The following is an 18509-nucleotide window of genomic DNA, read 5'->3' on the forward strand; positions in this document are numbered from 1 at the left end:
GGGGCGATCAAGGAAGACAAAGACGTAGCGGAGAGACTGAATGAATTCTTTGCTTCGGTCTTCACCGAGGAAGATTTGGGTGGGATACCGGTGTCGGAAATGGTATTTCAAGCGGACGAGTCGGAGAAACTTACTGACTTCACGGTAAACCTGGAGGACGTAATGGGGCAGTTCGGCAAACTGAAGAGTAGCAAATCTCCTGGACCGGATGGTATTCATCCTAGAGTACTGATAGAACTGAAAAACGAGCTTGCGGAGCTACTGCTAGTGATATGCAACTTATCCTTAAAATCGAGCGTGGTACCGGAAGATTGGAGGGTGGCCAATGTAACGCCCATTTTTAAAAAAGGCTCCAGGGGAGATCCGGGAATTATAGACCGGTGAGTCTGACGTCGGTGCCGGGGAAAATGGTAGAGGCTATTATCAAAAACAAAATTACAGAGCACATCCGAGGACATGGATTACTGAGACCAAGTCAGCATGGCTTTTGTGTGGGGAAATCTTGCCTGACCAATTTACTTCAATTCTTTGAAGGAGTGAACAAACATGTGGACAAAGGGGAGTCGGTTGATATTGTGTATCTGGATTTTCAAAAGGCGTTTGACAAGGTACCTCATGAAAGGCTACAGAGGAAATTGGAGGGTCATGGGATAGGAGGAAATGTCCTATTGTGGATTAAAAACTGGTTGAAGGATAGGAAACAGAGAGTGGGGTTAAATGGGCAGTATTCACAATGGAGAAGGGTAGTTAGTGGGGTTCCTCAGGGGTCCGTGCTAGGACCGCTGCTTTTTAATATATTTATAAATGATTTAGAGATGGGAGTAACTAGCGAGGTAATTAAATTTGCTGATGACACAAAGTTATTCAAAGTCATTAAATCGCGACAGGATTGTGAAAAATTACAAGAGGACCTTACGAGACTGGGAGACTGGGCAGCTAAATGGCAGATGATGTTTAATGTGAGCAAGTGCAAGATGATGCATGTGGGAAAAAAGAACCCGAATTATAGCTACGTCATGCAAGGTTCCACGTTAGGAGTTACGGACCAAGAAAGGGATCTGGGTGTCGTCGTCGATAACACACTGAAACCTTCTGCTCAGTGTGCTGCTGCGGCTAAGAAAGCGAATAGAATGTTGGGTATTATCAGGAAAGGTATGGAAAACAGGTGTGAGGATGTTATAATGCCGTTGTATCGCTCCATGGTGCGACCGCACCTTGAGTATTGTGTTCAATTGTGGTCGCCGCATCTCAAGAAAGATATAGTAGAATTGGAAAAGGTGCAGCGAAGGGCGACTAAAATGATAGCGGGGATGGAACGACTTCCCTATGAAGAAAGACTAAGGAGGCTAGGGCTATACAGCTTGGAGAAGAGACGGCTGAGGGGAGACATGATAGAGGTATATAAAATAATGAGTGGAGTGGAACAAGTGGATGTGAAGCGTCTGTTCACACTTTCCAAAAATACTAGGACTAGGGGGCATGCGATGAAACTACAGTGTAGTAAATTTAAAACAAATCGGAGAAAATTTTTCTTCACCCAACGTGTAATTAAACTCTGGAATTCGTTGCCGGAGAAAGTGGTGAAGGCAGTTAGCTTAGCAGAGTTTAAAAAGGGGTTGGACGGTTTCCTAAAGGACAAGTCCATAAACCGCTACTAAACGGACTTGGAAAACTCCACAATTCCAGGAATAACATGTATAGAATGTTTGTACGTTTGGGAAGCTTGCCAGGTGCCCTTGGCCTGGATTGGCCGCTGTCGTGGACAGGATGCTGGGCTCGATGGACCCTTGGTCTTTTCCCAGTATGGCATTACTTATGTACTTATGACATGGGTGCATGGAGGGGAGAGGAGGGTTGCTGGACATGGGTGGATGGAGGGCAGGGGAGAGCAGGGCTGCTGGACATGGGTGGGTGGATGGAGGGCAGGGGAGAGGAGGGTTGCTGGACATGGGTGGAGGAGAGGGAAGGGAGAGAGAAGAAATGCTGGATATGGGTGGAGGGGAGGGAAGAGTGAGGAATGAGATGAGAAGAGGGAAAAGGAAGAGAGGAGAATAACTGCAAATGGATGGAGAAAATAGGCAGAAGCTGAGGACCAGAAATGAAGAAGAAAGGAGGAAAGAAATAAATGGAAAGGAAGCCCTGGAAACAGAGTTAAGAGGACAGATAGCAGCAGAATCGGATACTGGGCCAGCATGAGCAGAAAAACAGTCACCAGACAACAAAGGTAGAAAAAAACTCATTTTATTTTCATTATAGTGTTTGGAATATGTTCACCTTGAGAATCAGGTGCTCAACATTAAAAGTTTATGTTTATTTACTTATTTATGGCATTTTATCCCACATTAAACATGAATTAGATTTGAACCTGGGATCATTTAATAGTTTTTTTCCTGGAGAGAGTAATGCTTCCCCTCCCTCCCCCCCCCCCCCCCCCCCCCCCCGGCTATAGCCAGCTCTGCAATTTGGGGGGGTTGGTGCGCAGAGGTGGATGGGGGGGCGCAAAGGTGGACTGGGGGGGGGGGGGCGCAGAGGTGGACCGGGGAGAGAGCCTGTTGTTAAAAATTTACCAGCACACCACTGTGTGTAGTAATTGGGGCATCCAGTGCAACTTGTTGATCATCAGTCAGTGTCGGTACAGATCAAGCAGACAAATAATCTTCGATAGTATCAGCTTGAATAGAGGAGTCCTGAGACTACAAGTATTCATAAAACTGAAGGAACTGATCATGGATCTGTGAGGAGTTCACTAAAAAGGAACCCTCACCCCCCTCTCACTTTCAAGATAGAATTATCTGCTCGGAGCCTACGCAACTTATGAACTAAGGAACAACCAGGTTTGTTAGACTATTCATAGTGATGCTGCTTCTGCCTGAGATTCAAAAATTGATCAGAATAAGTACTATCTAATTGCAGTTAAACAGCTTGCAATTCCCGTAAAACCAACACATCCCACATTTCTTTGTGATGTTCCTCTAATGTACATATCTGAGAAAGACAATGGGCCATCTGAGCTCACTCAGCGTGGCCCTATGACTTACTTTCTGAATAAAATACCCCTTGTGATCGCTTTCAAGGCATCCCAAACAGTGCCAAGAGGAGGACATGAATGCAAATTAGACTCCAGGTACTCCATTAGTAGCTTGATAGCCAGTGATAACCTCATCCTGTAGCAAAAGAGTATTTAGGGTCCAGCATTTGTCATGCTCCTCCTCTCACAAGGAGGAAATCTTAGCCCACACTGGAACATGGTCTGAAATAGTGAGAGGGCCACTACCCATCATACCGACCCCTTCCTGGAATGTTTTATCCAAAAAGATGTAATCTATGCAGGAATAGGAACAATGGGTATGAGAAAAAGAACTGTAATCCTCGACTGTAGGATGTGTGGGGCACCAAACATCAAAAGGACCTAAATTTTCAATCAAAGCTCCGACGCAGTGAGATAAAGGACCATCCCCTTCAGTCATGCCACCAGAACAGTCATGGTGAGGGTTCAACGTTGCATTAAAATCACCAGCTACAATCAATTTACTTTGTGTAAAGACTTATAGGGCTGTTTGCATATGTAGAAAAAAAGGCTCCTGATGTTCATTTGGGGCATATATAAAAACCAAAGTAACTTTAAATGAGTCTAGTAATAAATGAAGAAACAGGAAACAACCCTCCGGGACACGTTTCAGTTCAATACTTGCACCTGGACTTGCTGATGGATGAGGACAACTACTCCCCATTCTCTTAGTAGCATCCAGCGCCAAAGCACAAAAAATATGGGGGTACTGAGGATGAGAGAAATATTTTTCATGAGCGTGCTGGAAATGTGTTTCCTGCAAAAATACAACATGTGACTTTTGATGGAGCAATTCCTTAAATAATCTTTGTCGCTTCTGTGGAGAGTTCAAGCCTTTAACATTGTAAGACCAAACCTATAGGTCAGCACACATATCAAGAACACCGGGTTTGCAAAGACAGAACATTTACCATCCCAACCCAGATGTACCAAGAGTAAGTGTAAGGAGAATCCATAAATGTGAAGAACTCAAAAGATCCCATGGAGAAACTCAAATGAAGGAGGAAAGTGGGGATGAAAACCAGGCTATCCAAAAACAGGACCACAGAGGTTCTGAAGTAAAGCAGTGTTTGTTGAAAATCAAACTGACTCAACACAACGTTGTGTTTCGGCCAAAAGGCCTTCATCAGGAATCTGTATGCTTGTTATAAAAAATGAGGGTCCAGGAGTTAGTAATGATGGTCTTTAGAAAGACTGTTGACTTGAAACTGGATCATGAGCAAAACAATGAAGTAAAAAATTCATTTTTTACTTCATTGCTTTGCTCACGATCCAGTTTCAGTTTTCAGTCATTTTGATTTTCAATAAACACTGCTTTACTTCAGAACCTCTGTGGTCCTGTTTTTGGATAACCTGGTTTTCATTCCCACTTTCCCCCAAGAATAAGTGTAACACATTACAAGGTAAACCCACAAACCCCATAACCAACCACCCACCCCCTCAGCACACACCAAACAGACACCTCACAAAGGGAAGGCCCCTGAATGGGATACGAAGGATCTAACCCTCAGTACCAAACCTCATTCTCACCCCCCACTCACAACCCAAGCTAAGTGTAGCTTTCAGATCTATCTCTGCTTAGAAACACATTCAATACCGCAGTCACCTGTAAGCTGCACAGTAATTATAGCTAAACCAAGAATATCGCAGTGATAACACCGGACCAAAAAAGAGTCCTGTAGATAGCCAGTCAAGCTGAAGCAGCCGATGACACAGGAGCAAAAGTCAGTTTAGCTTTGCTTGGCACCCGTTGCCAGCGCTGGAGCTTTGCCCGAGTCACGGACACAATGACACTTGAAGGAAGGGTTGTAGACACAAGTCCCACTTCATTCAATATTTTCCCAAACAATTGCAATGATGCGTGAACGCTGAATTTTACCAGCCACTGGATGGCAAATAGAAAAAGGAAAAGGCCTAGAGAAAGGAAATGTTTTCCTTTGTCAGGATCTCAAATACAGGCTTCCTACTCTTCACCGTTGATTTAAAGTAAACAAAGACCAAGTCCTGGTATACTGTAGCCCAGGCACCATAAAAATCCAAAGACTGTACCAAACAAGCTTTCTGCAGAATTCTTTCTTGCACCAGAAAAGTTGTGAAACGAGCAGTAGTATCTCATGGGTGGTTTTCCTGGGGTTGACTGAGTGATCTGTGCACACGCTTCAAGTCAGAAAGAGAAAATTCAGTATTGGTTCCCAAAATCTGAGTGCATAAGAAGCACACGATAGCAGAGACTTCCTCCATCCCACCACCCTCTGGAATCCCCCGAAAGCGAAGATTCTTCCTTCTACCACAGATTTCAAGATCATCCAGTTTGTAGGTTAAATCATCAAACAGGCGCATAATCCGAAGCATGGGTAGCTTCAATCCCCATATCTCTGTTTCCCCCACAAATTTCTAGGGCACCAAATTTGAATCTATCCTAGTATACATATCATTAGGATGTGAATAGGTCATGTAGTTATGCTGAGTCTTAAATGGGTCTAAAAGTGCCTTGGATGGGCTTTACAATATTCTCTCCTGCCCCCCCCCCCCCCCCCCCAGCCTAGTCTAGTTTAGCACCTGGTGCTATGTTAAACCGTCTACCTAATAAGACCTGCCACTTAATAAAGGGAGTCAGCGTCATTTTTTTTATTCATTTGTCGAAAAAAACATAATACTCTGATTACTCTTTGGAGCATAAATATTGATAACTAGTAAAACAGTCCCGCTTCTCACACAAATGAAATGGGCACTAGCAAGGTTATCCTCCGAGTTCCATCTTGGCCCCCTTCCCTCCCCCCCTCTCATCTGAGTTTGTCTCCCCTCTCCTCCGAGTTCCAGGCCTCCCGCACTCTCCTCTGAGTTCCAGGCCTCCCGCCCTCTCCTCTGAGTTCCAGGCCTCCCGCCCTCTCCTCTGAGTTCCAGGCCTCCCGCCCTCTCCTCTGAGTTCCAGGCCTCCCGCCCTCTCCTCTGAGTTCCAGGCCTCCCGCCCTCTCCTCCCAGTTCCAGGCCTCCCGGCCTCTCCTCCCAGTTCCAGGCCGCCCGCCCTCCCTCCCTCTCTCTCTCTCTCCCCTCCCTCCGAGTGGCAGTTCGACCTGCGTTGCCCGCTCTCTTCTCCCAGTCCTTTGCCTGCCCCTCTCCTTCCTGCATGCCGCCCATAATTTAAAAGTTCTTATCTCGGGGTCTGGTGGCAGCAGTGAAAGGCAAGCAGGCATGGCGCTTCAGCCTGCCTTCCCTTCTGACTCAGCTCTGCCTCTGGTCCCGCCCTCATTTTCTGTTTCCGGAAGGGCGGGACCAGAGGCAGAGCTGAGTCAGAAGGGAAGGCAGGCTGAAGCGCCATGCCTGCTTGCCTTTCACTGCTGCCGCTGGACCCCGAGGTAAGAACTTTTAAATTCTGGGTGGCACGCAGGAAGGCGAGGGGCAGGCGGGGGACTGTGAGAAGAAGGCGGGCAAAGCAGGTTAGGCTGCCACTTGGAGAGGATAGAGAGAGAGGGAGGGAGGCGCGGGGGTCTGGAAGTTGGAGGAGAGGAGGGCATGGAACTGGGAGGATGGGGGGGGGGAGATTCTCTTGCGATTCTATTCTCACCTCCAACATTCTGTGGCTGGCTGGTGATGGCTTCCCTTCCCTCTCACTGATCCGCCCTCTGACATCATCACGTTTAGATGCGAGGGCGGACCAATGGGAATTGTGTTACGAACCTAGGCATCCAGACGTAGAACATTGGAGGTGCAAATTATATAGGATGGTAAGATCATGCCCTTGCAATTTGCCCTTTACCCACAGTAAATAAGCATGAGATACATTTGCATGCAGTACCTCCATTCTATGCAGATCAATTTCATACATATTCATTAGGAGTATCCTGAAAACCTGAGGACTGGGTTGAGAACCCCTGGTCTACATCATCTACCTTTGATCTGCCGTCAATACAGTAGCTGGACGTTTTGTAGAAAATAAGAACTTTGCTAGAGCCATAATCCTTGACACTATCTGGCATGCTATCACCTCACTGGAGAAGTCAGTTACTGATGGCATTAAAGATGGCAGTATATACTGGGGATGTACATAAGAGGATCAATGACTAGCTGGTAGACTATTCAAAGTCACTGAGAAATTAGAAACGGTTGAGAAACAGGTTAGCCCCTTGCAAGGGGGGGGGGGGGGGTATTTTTCACATCTGTAGGTTTTAAAAATCAGCATCTGTAGGTTTTAAAAATCAGCAGCTTTTGTCTTAATCTCAGTTTTAAAAAAATTTCTTCAATTACATAGCATCTCTTGGCACCTTGAAACCTAGTGTTAGTGCTGAAAGGCTACTGCTAGGGGTCAGAAATGCCATTTTGAAACCAGGCACCAGATGGAGCATGGACAACTGGTTCCAAAAGTACAAAGACTAGGGGACACTCGAGGAAGTTACGTAGAAATACTTTTAAAACTAATAGGAGGAAATATTTTTTCACTCAACGAATAGTTAAGCTCTGGAACTCTTTGCTGGAGGATGTGGTAACAGCGGTTAGTATATCTGGGTTTAAAAAAGGTTTGGACAAATTCCTAGAGGAAAAGTCCATAGTCTCCTGTTGGGACAGACATGGGAAGCAACTGCTTGCCCTGGGATTTGTAGTATGGAGTGTTGCCATATTTTGGGTTTCTACCAGGTACTTGTGGCCTTGCTTGGCCACTCTTTGGAAAACAGGATACTGGGCTAGATGGACCATTGGTCTGACCCAGTATGGCTACTCTTATGTTCTTATGTGGACCACTCCTGTTTCCTGCTAGACCATCAGGAAAAGACTCCTGTAAGATCTTGAAGAGGTTTTGGGGGGGGAAGGCTGAAGATATGTCAGGGGCAGGGGGGTTATCATGTTACTGTTGAGAATGGATTGAGGGCAAGTGGCTTGCTATGTGGCTGTTGAGTCATATACAAGCTGGAACCTGTATGTGCCTTGGGGTGGGTGTAAACGGTGGCATAGAAACGTTTGGAGATACATGTGTATTCCCCTTGTAAAACGGGGATTATATCTCTGTTTATGGGAAGTCCAAACCACACCCTAATCACTCCCCCTTGGAAATCATGGTGTGGATCACCACATGTAAATAGCAGCTTTCTAAAATTGCTGTTTGTAAGTGTAGCTGATCTACATGCATACATTGCTGTTTGTACATGAAGATGCTTCTAAAATAATTTCCTATGTGTAACAGTACTCCAATAATATATAAAGTAATATCTCCATTGATTTGGGGGGGTCTTCATTACTGTTGATTATGGATGTACCTAAAGAAGATATAAATCTTTAAAAACAACTAAAGTGAAATATGTTGGAATTCCTGAATATTATAATGAATGAATGAAGGGAAATATATATATTCAAACTGAGGAGCTGATATGAATTACTATACATTTTCATATCAGTTCCTCAGTATGAATATATCAGCATGTTTGTACATGCTGAAGATTGCATGGTAAAGGGATTGGCTCACCAGATGTTTGCATAGGCTCACAATTTCCAAACTGCTGTGTGTAAATCTGGGCTTTGCATGCTCTTAGGGGCCAATATTCAGCTTTTGGTGGGCAGTACGGCTAAAGCCCTGCTGCTGGGGCTGACCCCGGAAACTCAATGGTACGCCATGTCTGGCGATCGGCATTGAATTTCCGTTTTAATTTTTGGCCACCAGAACTTAACTGGTTAAGCTGATATTTAGCGCTACCGTTAAGTACATATTGTTTAAAAATAAGACTGCTATTTATGTGAGCCTATTTAACTGCTAAATCCAGTGCTGAATATTGGTGCTAACTGGCTATTATCGTGCAATATAGCCGGATAGCCGCTATGCGCTTACTGCAAATATTCAGTGGAGATAACCGGTTATCTTCACTGAACATTTATGGTTAGCTGGTTAATCGGTCAGTGACCGTTGCTGACTAGTTAAATATTATGGGGTTATTAATAGCATGATATGCTCAAACTTCACTGTGAAGCTTGCAAAATGGATACAGGTTAATATCTTCTAGGATCCGTTGTTAATTAACTACTATGCACAGTAGGATGCAAAATCAATTGTAGTAAGTGGCCTGAAGTGAGTGATCCACTTAGCTAGGGGGTTGGGAGGGATTTTCTCCCTCCCTTCTTGCTATTGCCCAAAGCAGCCTCAATCAGGGTATCCCTCTTCTCTCCTACTGATAGAAGCCCTCAGCTGGATCATCAGAACCCCTGAATTCATGGTTGTAGAAAATACTGCTCCCTACTCCAGGAAACCCCATCAGATGCACATCAACTCCACCCTCTCACTAAGTCACTAATCCCTCAAGTCACAGAACCCTTCCTCCTCCCCCCCCCCCCCCCATTAAAAAATGTATACTCTTGTCTGTTGAATCTCCAGTACTGTCATCCATTGCTCTGAGTCACAGAACCCCACCCCTCCCCTCTGGCAAGTATACTCATTCTTCCAGAAAGTCCTAGGTCTTCAATGCAGGAGGACAGGTAAAATCATCCTATAGCACTTTGCTGAATTGCATAGTAGAATAGTAAATTGGCAGAACAGCAATGGCTGTATTACTTGTCTCTACATCAAGTCCTGCCAGACATCTTCCCTGCTGCCAGACTCTCATCCAGACCGGACCTCCATTGTCTATCCTCTCACTGAGGCGTAACTCACATCGACACAACCTCTGAAGGCAGGTTGCTTCCCTGCCAGGCGCTCCTGTCAGACTTTGTCTCCTGTCCACCCACTACAGAGGAGAACAGTACTCTGCATTAAATTGTCCCTACTAATGGACAGAAATGGTTATAGCTGCGCATTCTCAGCCCCCACTTATTTTGTTACTTCGGGAAACCTCCTCAGTTCCTCTCAGCGGCGGTACAGGTAACCAAGGTCCAAGTTAACACTTTTATCACTCTGATCCTAACCCCCAGTAGACAAATTCTGTCAACCATATTTTTCCTCAACAGTCATTTACTGTACTCCGCTACAGTTCTACTCCCTTTTGTGCACTGGTCTCTTACTCAGTAGTATGTCATCCTCATCATCTTAGCCTGGTAAGTCTATTTGACAGACTGCCTTTTTAGTAACCCCCAGGAAAACCCACTCACACCCCATCCAGAGCCCAAAAAGGTTTTCCAGAGGGGTTACATATTGAATAGAATTGGCCCCTGTACCAATCCTCGGAAAACCCTGCTACTCACCTTTCTTTCTTCTGAGTGCATTGTGCTAGTAGAGTAGCTTTCACGTCTAGCAGTTCTTAACGACATATATGATAGTGATGAAATGCTCATAGCTGTGCCAGTTAGTGCAGAGGAGTGCTGTACACCATAGGGCATTGCCTTTCTTGCTGCCCATGAAAATATGAGACCTCTTGAGAGTATGAGTACACATTCTTGATGGTGATAGGGGGGGGGGGGGGGGGGGGGAGCCTTATGCGGCTCAAAAGGTGGGATGATTTACATTCAGAGATGATGAGTTTGATGCCCTGCTCAGACATTTTTCTGTCAAGGGGAGGGAAGGATAGGTATACACTCACATGGCTGTCGCTGTCGACAGCATAGAAAGAGAAGAGAGGTATTCTCTGACAGGTTGTGCTCCTTGCTTAACATAGGATATTTCAAACAGTAGCAGTGTGCATAATGGGTTTTGGAGGTATGTGCACAGCACCACGATGGCTGCACTAGTGTAGCAAAATATAACATGCTGACATAACAGCTCTTTGCATAGCACACTAAGATTTTGCAAGAACTTGACTTGTTTTTTGTCAATTCATGTAAAGAAAAAAAAAACCTAGCAATTTCTTTCAGTGCACATTCTCCAAAATAAGGGAAATGTCCACAGGTAATGGAAAATGAAGGCTCATAGTCCCAATTCTGATTGAACTGGAATCCCAGAGTAACAAGTAAATAATCTGCAGAGAAATATTCTGCTACTGCACTAGACTGATCTTTGTTTTCTTGCCATTCCCAGGTGGTGGTCTTGTGTTTTGCTGTGATTTTTAGCAGCTGCTCTAACAGTTATGGACCTTATCCCTCTGCGACAAAGACTGTTCTTCCAGACCCTCATGCTACTTCTGAATCCTATGCTGCTTCCGTTGGTAAGTAAGTCACTTTTTGGTCACAGCCTTCAAAATATGCCAATTTACTTCCATCTTAGATGCTCATCTTGTTTCTTTGTAGTGCGGTCAAGGAACTTATTAATCTTTGAGGAGTCTCGCATCCTGAAGGAGCAGCACAGAGAGAGTATCTCCACAGAGCAGTACAGTTCCTGGGACAGACAGACAGATCGCTCCTTGCATGCAGTAGCATTGGATTCCAAGAGCAGGGCCCATGCTGAAGGCTCACATGTCACAACACCAAATGAAACAAGAGTACCGAAATCAGTACTACTAGATCTGCAGCAACATAGGTGAGACTAGGAATATTGTGCAGGATACATGTGCTGTGGTAGAATGCAGGTACACAGTACAGGCATTATTGCCAGTCTTGCTGTACTTCAATTCGATATATATCAAAATGATGTACAATCATTATAATATAGAAAAAAGCAAAAGATAGACGCATTACATAAAACTATTTCTTTCACAAATTTGGAGGCACAGTTTATTCTTTACTAAATGCCTGCTGGAAAAAGTAAGAGCAGCCTTAAACTTTGGAAATGAAGTCTCAAGGCGGAGATGTTTGGGGAAAGAATTCCACAGTAAGGGAACAAGTATATAGAATGCCAAGTCACGAGTTGATGGCAGGATAGAAAAAAAGACAAAGAATATTACAATACTTCTATATCTATCCACGGTGCAACCTCACCTTTAGTATTGTGTGCAGTTCTACATAAGTAATGCCACACTGGGAAAAGACCAAGGGTCCATTGAGCCCGGCATCCTGTCCACGACAGCGGCCAATCCAGGCCAAGGGCACCTGGCAAGCTTCCCAAACGTACAAACATTCTATACATGTTATTCCTGGAATTGTGGATTTTTCCCGTCCATTTATGGACTTGTCCTTTAGGAAACCGTCTAACCCCTTTTTAAACTCTGCCATGCTAACCGCCTTCACCACGTTCTCCGGCAACGAATTCCAGAGTTTAATTATGCATTGGATGAAGAAACATTTTCTCCGATTTGTTTTAAATTTACTACACTGTAGTCCTAGTATTTTTGGAAAGCGTGAACAGACGCTTCACATCCACCTGTTCCACTCCACTCATGTTATATACCTCTGTCATGTCTCCCCTCAGCCGTCTGTTCTCCAAGCTGAAAAGCCCTAGCCTCCTTAGTCTTTCTTCATAGGGAAGTCGTCCCATCCCTGCAATCATTTTAGTCGCCCTTCGCTGCACCTTTTCCAATTCTATATCTTGAGATGCGGCGACCAGAATTGAACACAATACTCAAGGTGCGGTCGCACCATGGAGCGATACAACGGCATTATAACATTCTCACACCTGTTTTCTATACCCTTCCTAATATGGTTGTTGTATCTAAAAAAACATATAGTGGAATTAGAAAATGTTCAAAGAATGGTGTCCAACATGATTAAGTAGATAGAACTCTTCTTATAAGAGGAAAGGCTAAAGAGGTTAGGGCTCTTAAGCTTGGAGAAGAGATGGCTGAGGGGGCATATGACAGAGGTGTACAAAATACTGGGTGGATTAGAACGAGTAAATGTAAATTGATTTCTTCCTCGGACAAGCTGGCTGCTTGTTCTTACAACTGGGTCGGCGTCCACGGCGGCCCCAGGAACGGAAATCTTCCGTAGCAACAAAAGTTTGCTAGAGCCTTCGAGCGCATGGGGCGCGCGCACTGTGCTGGAGCCCTGATCAGTTTTTTCTTTTCCGCGGTAGGAGAGTGGCTGCTTGTCCGTCTCTCTCCGATTCAGCCCAGAGAAAGAGCCTTCGTTTTTGAGCTTTTGGTCTGTTTCTTAGGCCTTTTTTCTTTTTCACCACATTTCCTTCAAGTTAAAAAAAAAAAAATCCCTATTTTCTAGTTTTTTGCTCTCTTAAATTTTCTTGCGCTTTCGCCGCGCCCCTCTTAGGCCGCGCATACGCGGTTTCTCATTTTTGTGCCCTTTCCTTTGGGCACCATCAAGAATTTTGACTTCGCCGCTGCTATTTTTCCGTCCATGTCATTGAGGACTCCCAGCGGCTTCAAGACGTGTACTCAGTGCAACCGGACGATCTCAGATACCGACCCTCACGCGTGGTGTCTTCAGTGCCTTGGGCCCGACCATCGCCCAGATGCATGAAAGTTGTGTCTTAGCTTGAAAAAGCGGACACAGGCGTCGAGACAAGCTCTTCGGGACTGACTTTTCAGAGCGTCGTCTGGTTCCTCGGCATTGACATCGAGGTCGGTGGCGTCTATGTCGGCACCGGAGAAGGCATTGACATCAGGAGTGCAGCTAATGGCTGTCCGGAGACCATCACACGCTGGGAGCAGTGAGCTGTCGAGTGGATTTCCACCTGTCTCGAAGACTCCTGCTGTGCAGGCACACCGGGACCGACCGCTCTCAGACCCGACCCTGAGGAGGCTTGTGGATTCCACGTCCTCCTCGTTGGTACCGAGGAGTATCGGTGATGTGCATCGAGCGAAGGCTAAGAAGCATCATCATCGATCTCCTTCCAGGCACGGTACCGGGAGCTCTGGGGCGTCGAAGGATTCGGCACCCGTGAAGCACCGACGCCAGGAGGATCGCTCGCCCTCCATACAAGAGGTGTCGGTGCTTCGGTCTCCTGACAGCCCGGTACCGCCTCCTCAACCTCCACGGGTTCTGACGCCGGTTCCTGCACCGACCCCATAGCCTTCCTCGACAGCGATTCTAGACGAGTGCATCCGAGCCATTCTTCCAGGTCTTCTGGAGGAGTTGGTGCATCAGTCTGCTCCGGTACCGGGGCCTCCGTTGATGGAAGCGGCAGCTGGCTCTATGCCTGTGGTGAGGTCTCCGATGCCGGTACCGCCTGCGGCATCTACGTCGGCTGCCACCCAGGTCGACTCCCTGTCAACATCGTTGAAGGGAGCTGAATCGCCGCCGGCATGGGAGTCGACTTCTCGGCATCGCCATCGAGGACATGGTTCCTCGGCATCGAGATGGGCCCGGTTTCAGACTGCAGTCGGAGAACTCTTGTCCGATACCGATGAGGATGCCTTGTGGGATGAAGGGCAAGATCCCAGATATTTCTCTTCTGAGGAGTCTTGTGGTCTTCCCTCTGATCCTACTCCTCCAGAAAGGAAGCTTTCTCCCCGGAGAGTCTTTCTTTCTCTTCATTTGTCCGGGAAATGTCTGTGGCTAGTCCCTTCCCTGTGGTATCTGAGGATGAGCCCAGGACTGAGATGCTCGAAGTCCTTGACTATCCTTCACCACCTAAGGAGTCATCCATGGTTCCTTTGCATAATGTCCTTAAAGAGACACTTCTAAGGAACTGGATGAAACAGCTAAGTAATCCCACCATCCCCAAAAAAGCTGAGTCCCAATATCGGATTCACGGAGAACCTGAGTTGATGAAGTCGCAGTTACCTCATGACTATGGTTGTGGATTCCGCTCTCAAGAGAGCCAGGAGTTCTAGAGATTTTGCCTCATCACCCCCGGGGCGAGAATCTAGAACCCTGGATTCTTTCAGGAGTCTATGCTCGTGGCCAAGATTAAATCCTACCAGCTCTACACGAGCATTCACTTGAGGAACACGGTGAAGCAACTGGCGGACTTGGTCGATAAGCTCCCTCTGGAGCAGGCCAGGCCTTTTCAGGAGGTGGTCAGGCAGCTGAAGGCGTGTCGTAAATTCCTGTCCAGGAGTGCTTACAATTCTTTTGATGTTGCATCCAGATCCGCTGCCCAGTGTATAGTGATGCGCAGACTCTCATGCCTGCGTGCCTGTGACCTGGACAATCGAGTCCTGCAACGGCTTGCGGATGTTCCTTGCCGGGGGGATAATATTTTTGGTGAGAAGATCGAGCAGGTGGTAGAGCATCTCCACCAGCAGGAAACCACCCTCGACAAGCTCTCCCACCGGGCGCCTTCAGCATCTGCCTCAACAGGTAGACGTTTTTTCAGGGGAAGGAGTGCTCCCTATGCTTACAATAGGCGTAGGTACAATCCACCTTCCCGACAGCCTTCTCAGGCTCAGCCCCAGCGCGCTCGTTCATGTCAACAGCGTGCGCCCAGACAGGCCCCTGCAACTCCCCAGCAAAAGCAAGGGACGGGCTTTTGATTGGCTCCAGTTGAGCATAGCTGCCATAAAAGTGTCCGTGCCGGACAATCTGCCAGTCGGAGGGAGGTTAAACGTTTTTCACCAAAGGTGGCCTCTCATAACCTCCGATCGGTGGGTTCTTCAAATAGTCCGGCTAGGATACTCCCTCAATTTGATCTCCAGACCCTCCAAATTGTCCACCGGGAGCTCAGTCCTTCAGCTCCCAGCACAGCCAGGTACTTGCAGAGGAACTCTCCGCCCTTCTCAGCGCCAATGCGGTCGAGCCCGTACCACCAGGGCAAGAAGGGCTGGGATTCTATTCCAGGTACTTCCTTGTGCAAAATTAAACGGGGGATGCGTCCCATCATAGAACTAAGGGCCCTGAACAAATATCTGGTCCGAGAAAAGTTCAGGATGGTTTCCCTGGGAACCCTTCGTCCCATGATTCAGAAAGATGATTGGCTATGCTCTCTGGACTTAAACGATGCTTATACACACATCCTGATACTTCCAGCTCACAGGAGGTATCTTTGAATCCGTCTGGGAGCGCAGCACTTCCAGTATTGTGTGCTGCCCTTTGGTCTGGCGTCTGCGCCCAGGGTCTTTACAAAATGCCAGGCAGTAGTTGCAGCGTCGCTACGCAGACTGGGAATACATGTGTTCCCTTATCTCGATGATTGGCTGGTGAAGAACACCTCAGAGGCAGGAGCTCTACAGTCCATGCAGATGACTATTCAACTCCTGCAGCTACCTAGGGTTTGTTATAAATTACCCAAAGTCCCATCTTCTTCCATTTCAACAGCTAGAATTCATAGGAGCTCTGCTGAACTCTCAGACGGCTCACGCCTATCTTCCCAAGACGAGAGCAGACAATCTTCTGTCTCTAGTTTCCATGGCCAGAGCATCTCAGCAGATCACAGCTCGGCAGATGTTGAGACTTCTAGGCCATATGGCTTCCACAGTTCATGTGACACCCATGGCCTGTCTTCCCATGAGATCAGCTCAGTGGACCCCAGCTTCCCAGTGGTATCAAGCTGCAGGGGATCTAGAGGATGCAATCCAGCTCTCCACCGATTTTTCACAATTCCCTTCAATGGTGGACAATTCGATCTAATTTGACCTTGGGACGTCCATTTCAAATTCCTCAGCCACAAAAAGTGCTGACAACAGATGCATCCCTCCTGGGGTGGGGAGCTCATGTCGATGGGCATCACACTCAGAGTTTGGTCTCTCCAGGAAAAAGGTCTTCAGATTAGCCTCCTGGAGTTAGCGGTCTGGAACGCTCTAAAGGCTTTCAGGGATCAGCTGTCCAATCAAATCATTCAAATTCAGACAGACAATCAGGTTGCGATGTACTATATCAACAAGCAGGAGGGTACCGGATCTCGCCCCCTGTGTCAGGAAGCCGTCCTGATGTGGCTTTGTGCTCGCCGTCATGGCATGGTTCTTTAAGCCACGTATCTGGCAGGTGTAAACAACAGTCTGGCCAACAGGTTGAGCAGTATAATGCAACCTCACGAGTGGTCACGAACATAGGAGTAGTCCGCAAGATCGTCCGATCGTGGGGCACCCCCTCGATGGATCTTTTTGCCACTCAGATCAATCACAAGGTCCCTCAGTTCTGTTCCAGACTTCAGGCCCACGACAGACTATTGTTGGATGCTTTTCTCCTTCATTGGCGGAAGGGCCTTCTGTACGTATATCCTCCCATACCTCTGCTGGGGAAGACTTTGCTGAAACTCAAGCGAGACTGTGGAACCATGATTCTGATTGCTCCCTTCTGGCCGTCTTCTTCTGGAGTTGTCCTCCGAAGAACCATGGAGATTGGAGTGTTTTCCAACCCTCATAACTCAGAACGAGGGGTTGCTTCTACATCCCAACCTCCAGTCTCTGGCTCTCACGGCCTGGATGTTGAGAGCTTAGAGTTTGCCTCCTTGGGTCTTTCAGAGGGTGTCTCTCGAGTCTTGCTTCCAGAAAAGATTCCACCAAGAGGGGTTACTCTTTCAAATGGAGGAGGTTTGCCATCTGGTGTGACAGCAAGGCCCTAGATCCTCTTTCTTGTCCTACACAGACCCTGCTTGAATACCTTCTACACTTGTCAGAGTCTGGTCTCAAGACCAACTTTGTAAGAGTTCACCTTAGTGCAATTAGTGCTTATCATCACCGTGTAGAAGGTACGTCTATCTCTGGACAGCCTTTAGTTGTTCGCTTTATGAGAGGTTTGCTTTTGTCAAAGCCCCCAGTTAAACCTCCACCAGTGTCATGGGATCTCAACGTCGTACTCACCCAGCTGATGAAAGCTCCTTTTGAGCCACTGAATTCCTGCCATCTGAAGTACTTGGCCTGGAAGGTCATTTTCTTGGTGGCTGTTACTTCAGCTCGTAATGTCAGTGAGGTTCAGGCCTTGGTGGTGCATGCACCTTATATCAAGTTCCATCATAATAGAGTAGTCCTCCACACGCACCCTAAGTTCCTACCTAAGGTGGTGTCGGAGTTCCATCTGAACCAGTCAGTTGTCTTGCCAACATTTTTTCCCTGTCCTCATACCCGCTGTGGCGAAAGTAGTTTGCATACCTTGGTCTGCAAGAGAGCATTGGCTTTTTACTTGGCGCGGACACAGCCCTTCAGACAGTCTCCCAGTTGTTTGTTTCTTTCAATCCCAACAGGAGGGGAGTCACCATCGGAAAACGCACAATCTCCAATTGGCTAGCAAATTGCATTTCCTTTACTTATGCACAAGTTGTGCTTACTCTACAGGGTCATGTTACGGCTCATAATGTTAGAGCCATGGCTGCGTCAGTGGCCCACTTAAAGTCAGCCTCCATTGAAGAGATTTGCAAAGCTGCAACGTGGTCGTCAGTCCACACATTCACATCTCACTACTGCCTTCAGCAGGATACCCGACACGACAGTCTGTTTGGGCAGGCAGTGCTGCAGAATCTGTTCGGTGTTTAGAATCCAACTCCACCCCCCTAGACCCATTTTGATTCTATTCCAGGCTCCACTCTCAGTTAGTTGATTTTGGCTTCAGGTCAATCTATGTTATGTCCTCGCCGTTGCGAGGCCCAATTGACCAGTGTTCATTGTTTTGAGTGAGCCTGGTTGCTAGGGATACCCCACATGTGAGAACAAGCAGCCTGCTTGTCCTCGGAGAAAGCGAAGATACTTACCTGTAGCAGGTATTTTCCGAGGACAGCAGGCTGATTGTTCTCACAAACCCACCCTCCTCCCCTTTGGAGTTGTTTATTTGTTTTTATGCTTTTTGATTAAATTAAAGAGGCACGCTCGTGCGGCGGGCAGGAAGCCAT

The 18509-nt window shown here is 46.9% G+C and overlaps 1 protein-coding gene across 2 annotated transcripts in view; it reads left to right on the top strand.

Annotated features, from left to right (window-relative positions):
• The window catches only part of CREB3L2 (cAMP responsive element binding protein 3 like 2), a 395423-nt gene that overhangs the window by 358194 nt on the left and 18720 nt on the right, over nt 1-18509 (top strand). For both annotated transcript variants that reach the window (XM_030215916.1, XM_030215917.1), the window contains exons 10-11: nt 10995-11121; nt 11204-11432. In XM_030215916.1, the coding sequence (XP_030071776.1) occupies nt 10995-11121; nt 11204-11432 (356 nt within the window). The remainder of the gene's footprint in view (nt 1-10994; nt 11122-11203; nt 11433-18509) is intronic.

This window comes from Microcaecilia unicolor, chromosome 10 (assembly GCF_901765095.1).
Source record: "Microcaecilia unicolor chromosome 10, aMicUni1.1, whole genome shotgun sequence".
NCBI classification, from domain to species: Eukaryota; Metazoa; Chordata; class Amphibia; order Gymnophiona; family Siphonopidae; genus Microcaecilia; species Microcaecilia unicolor.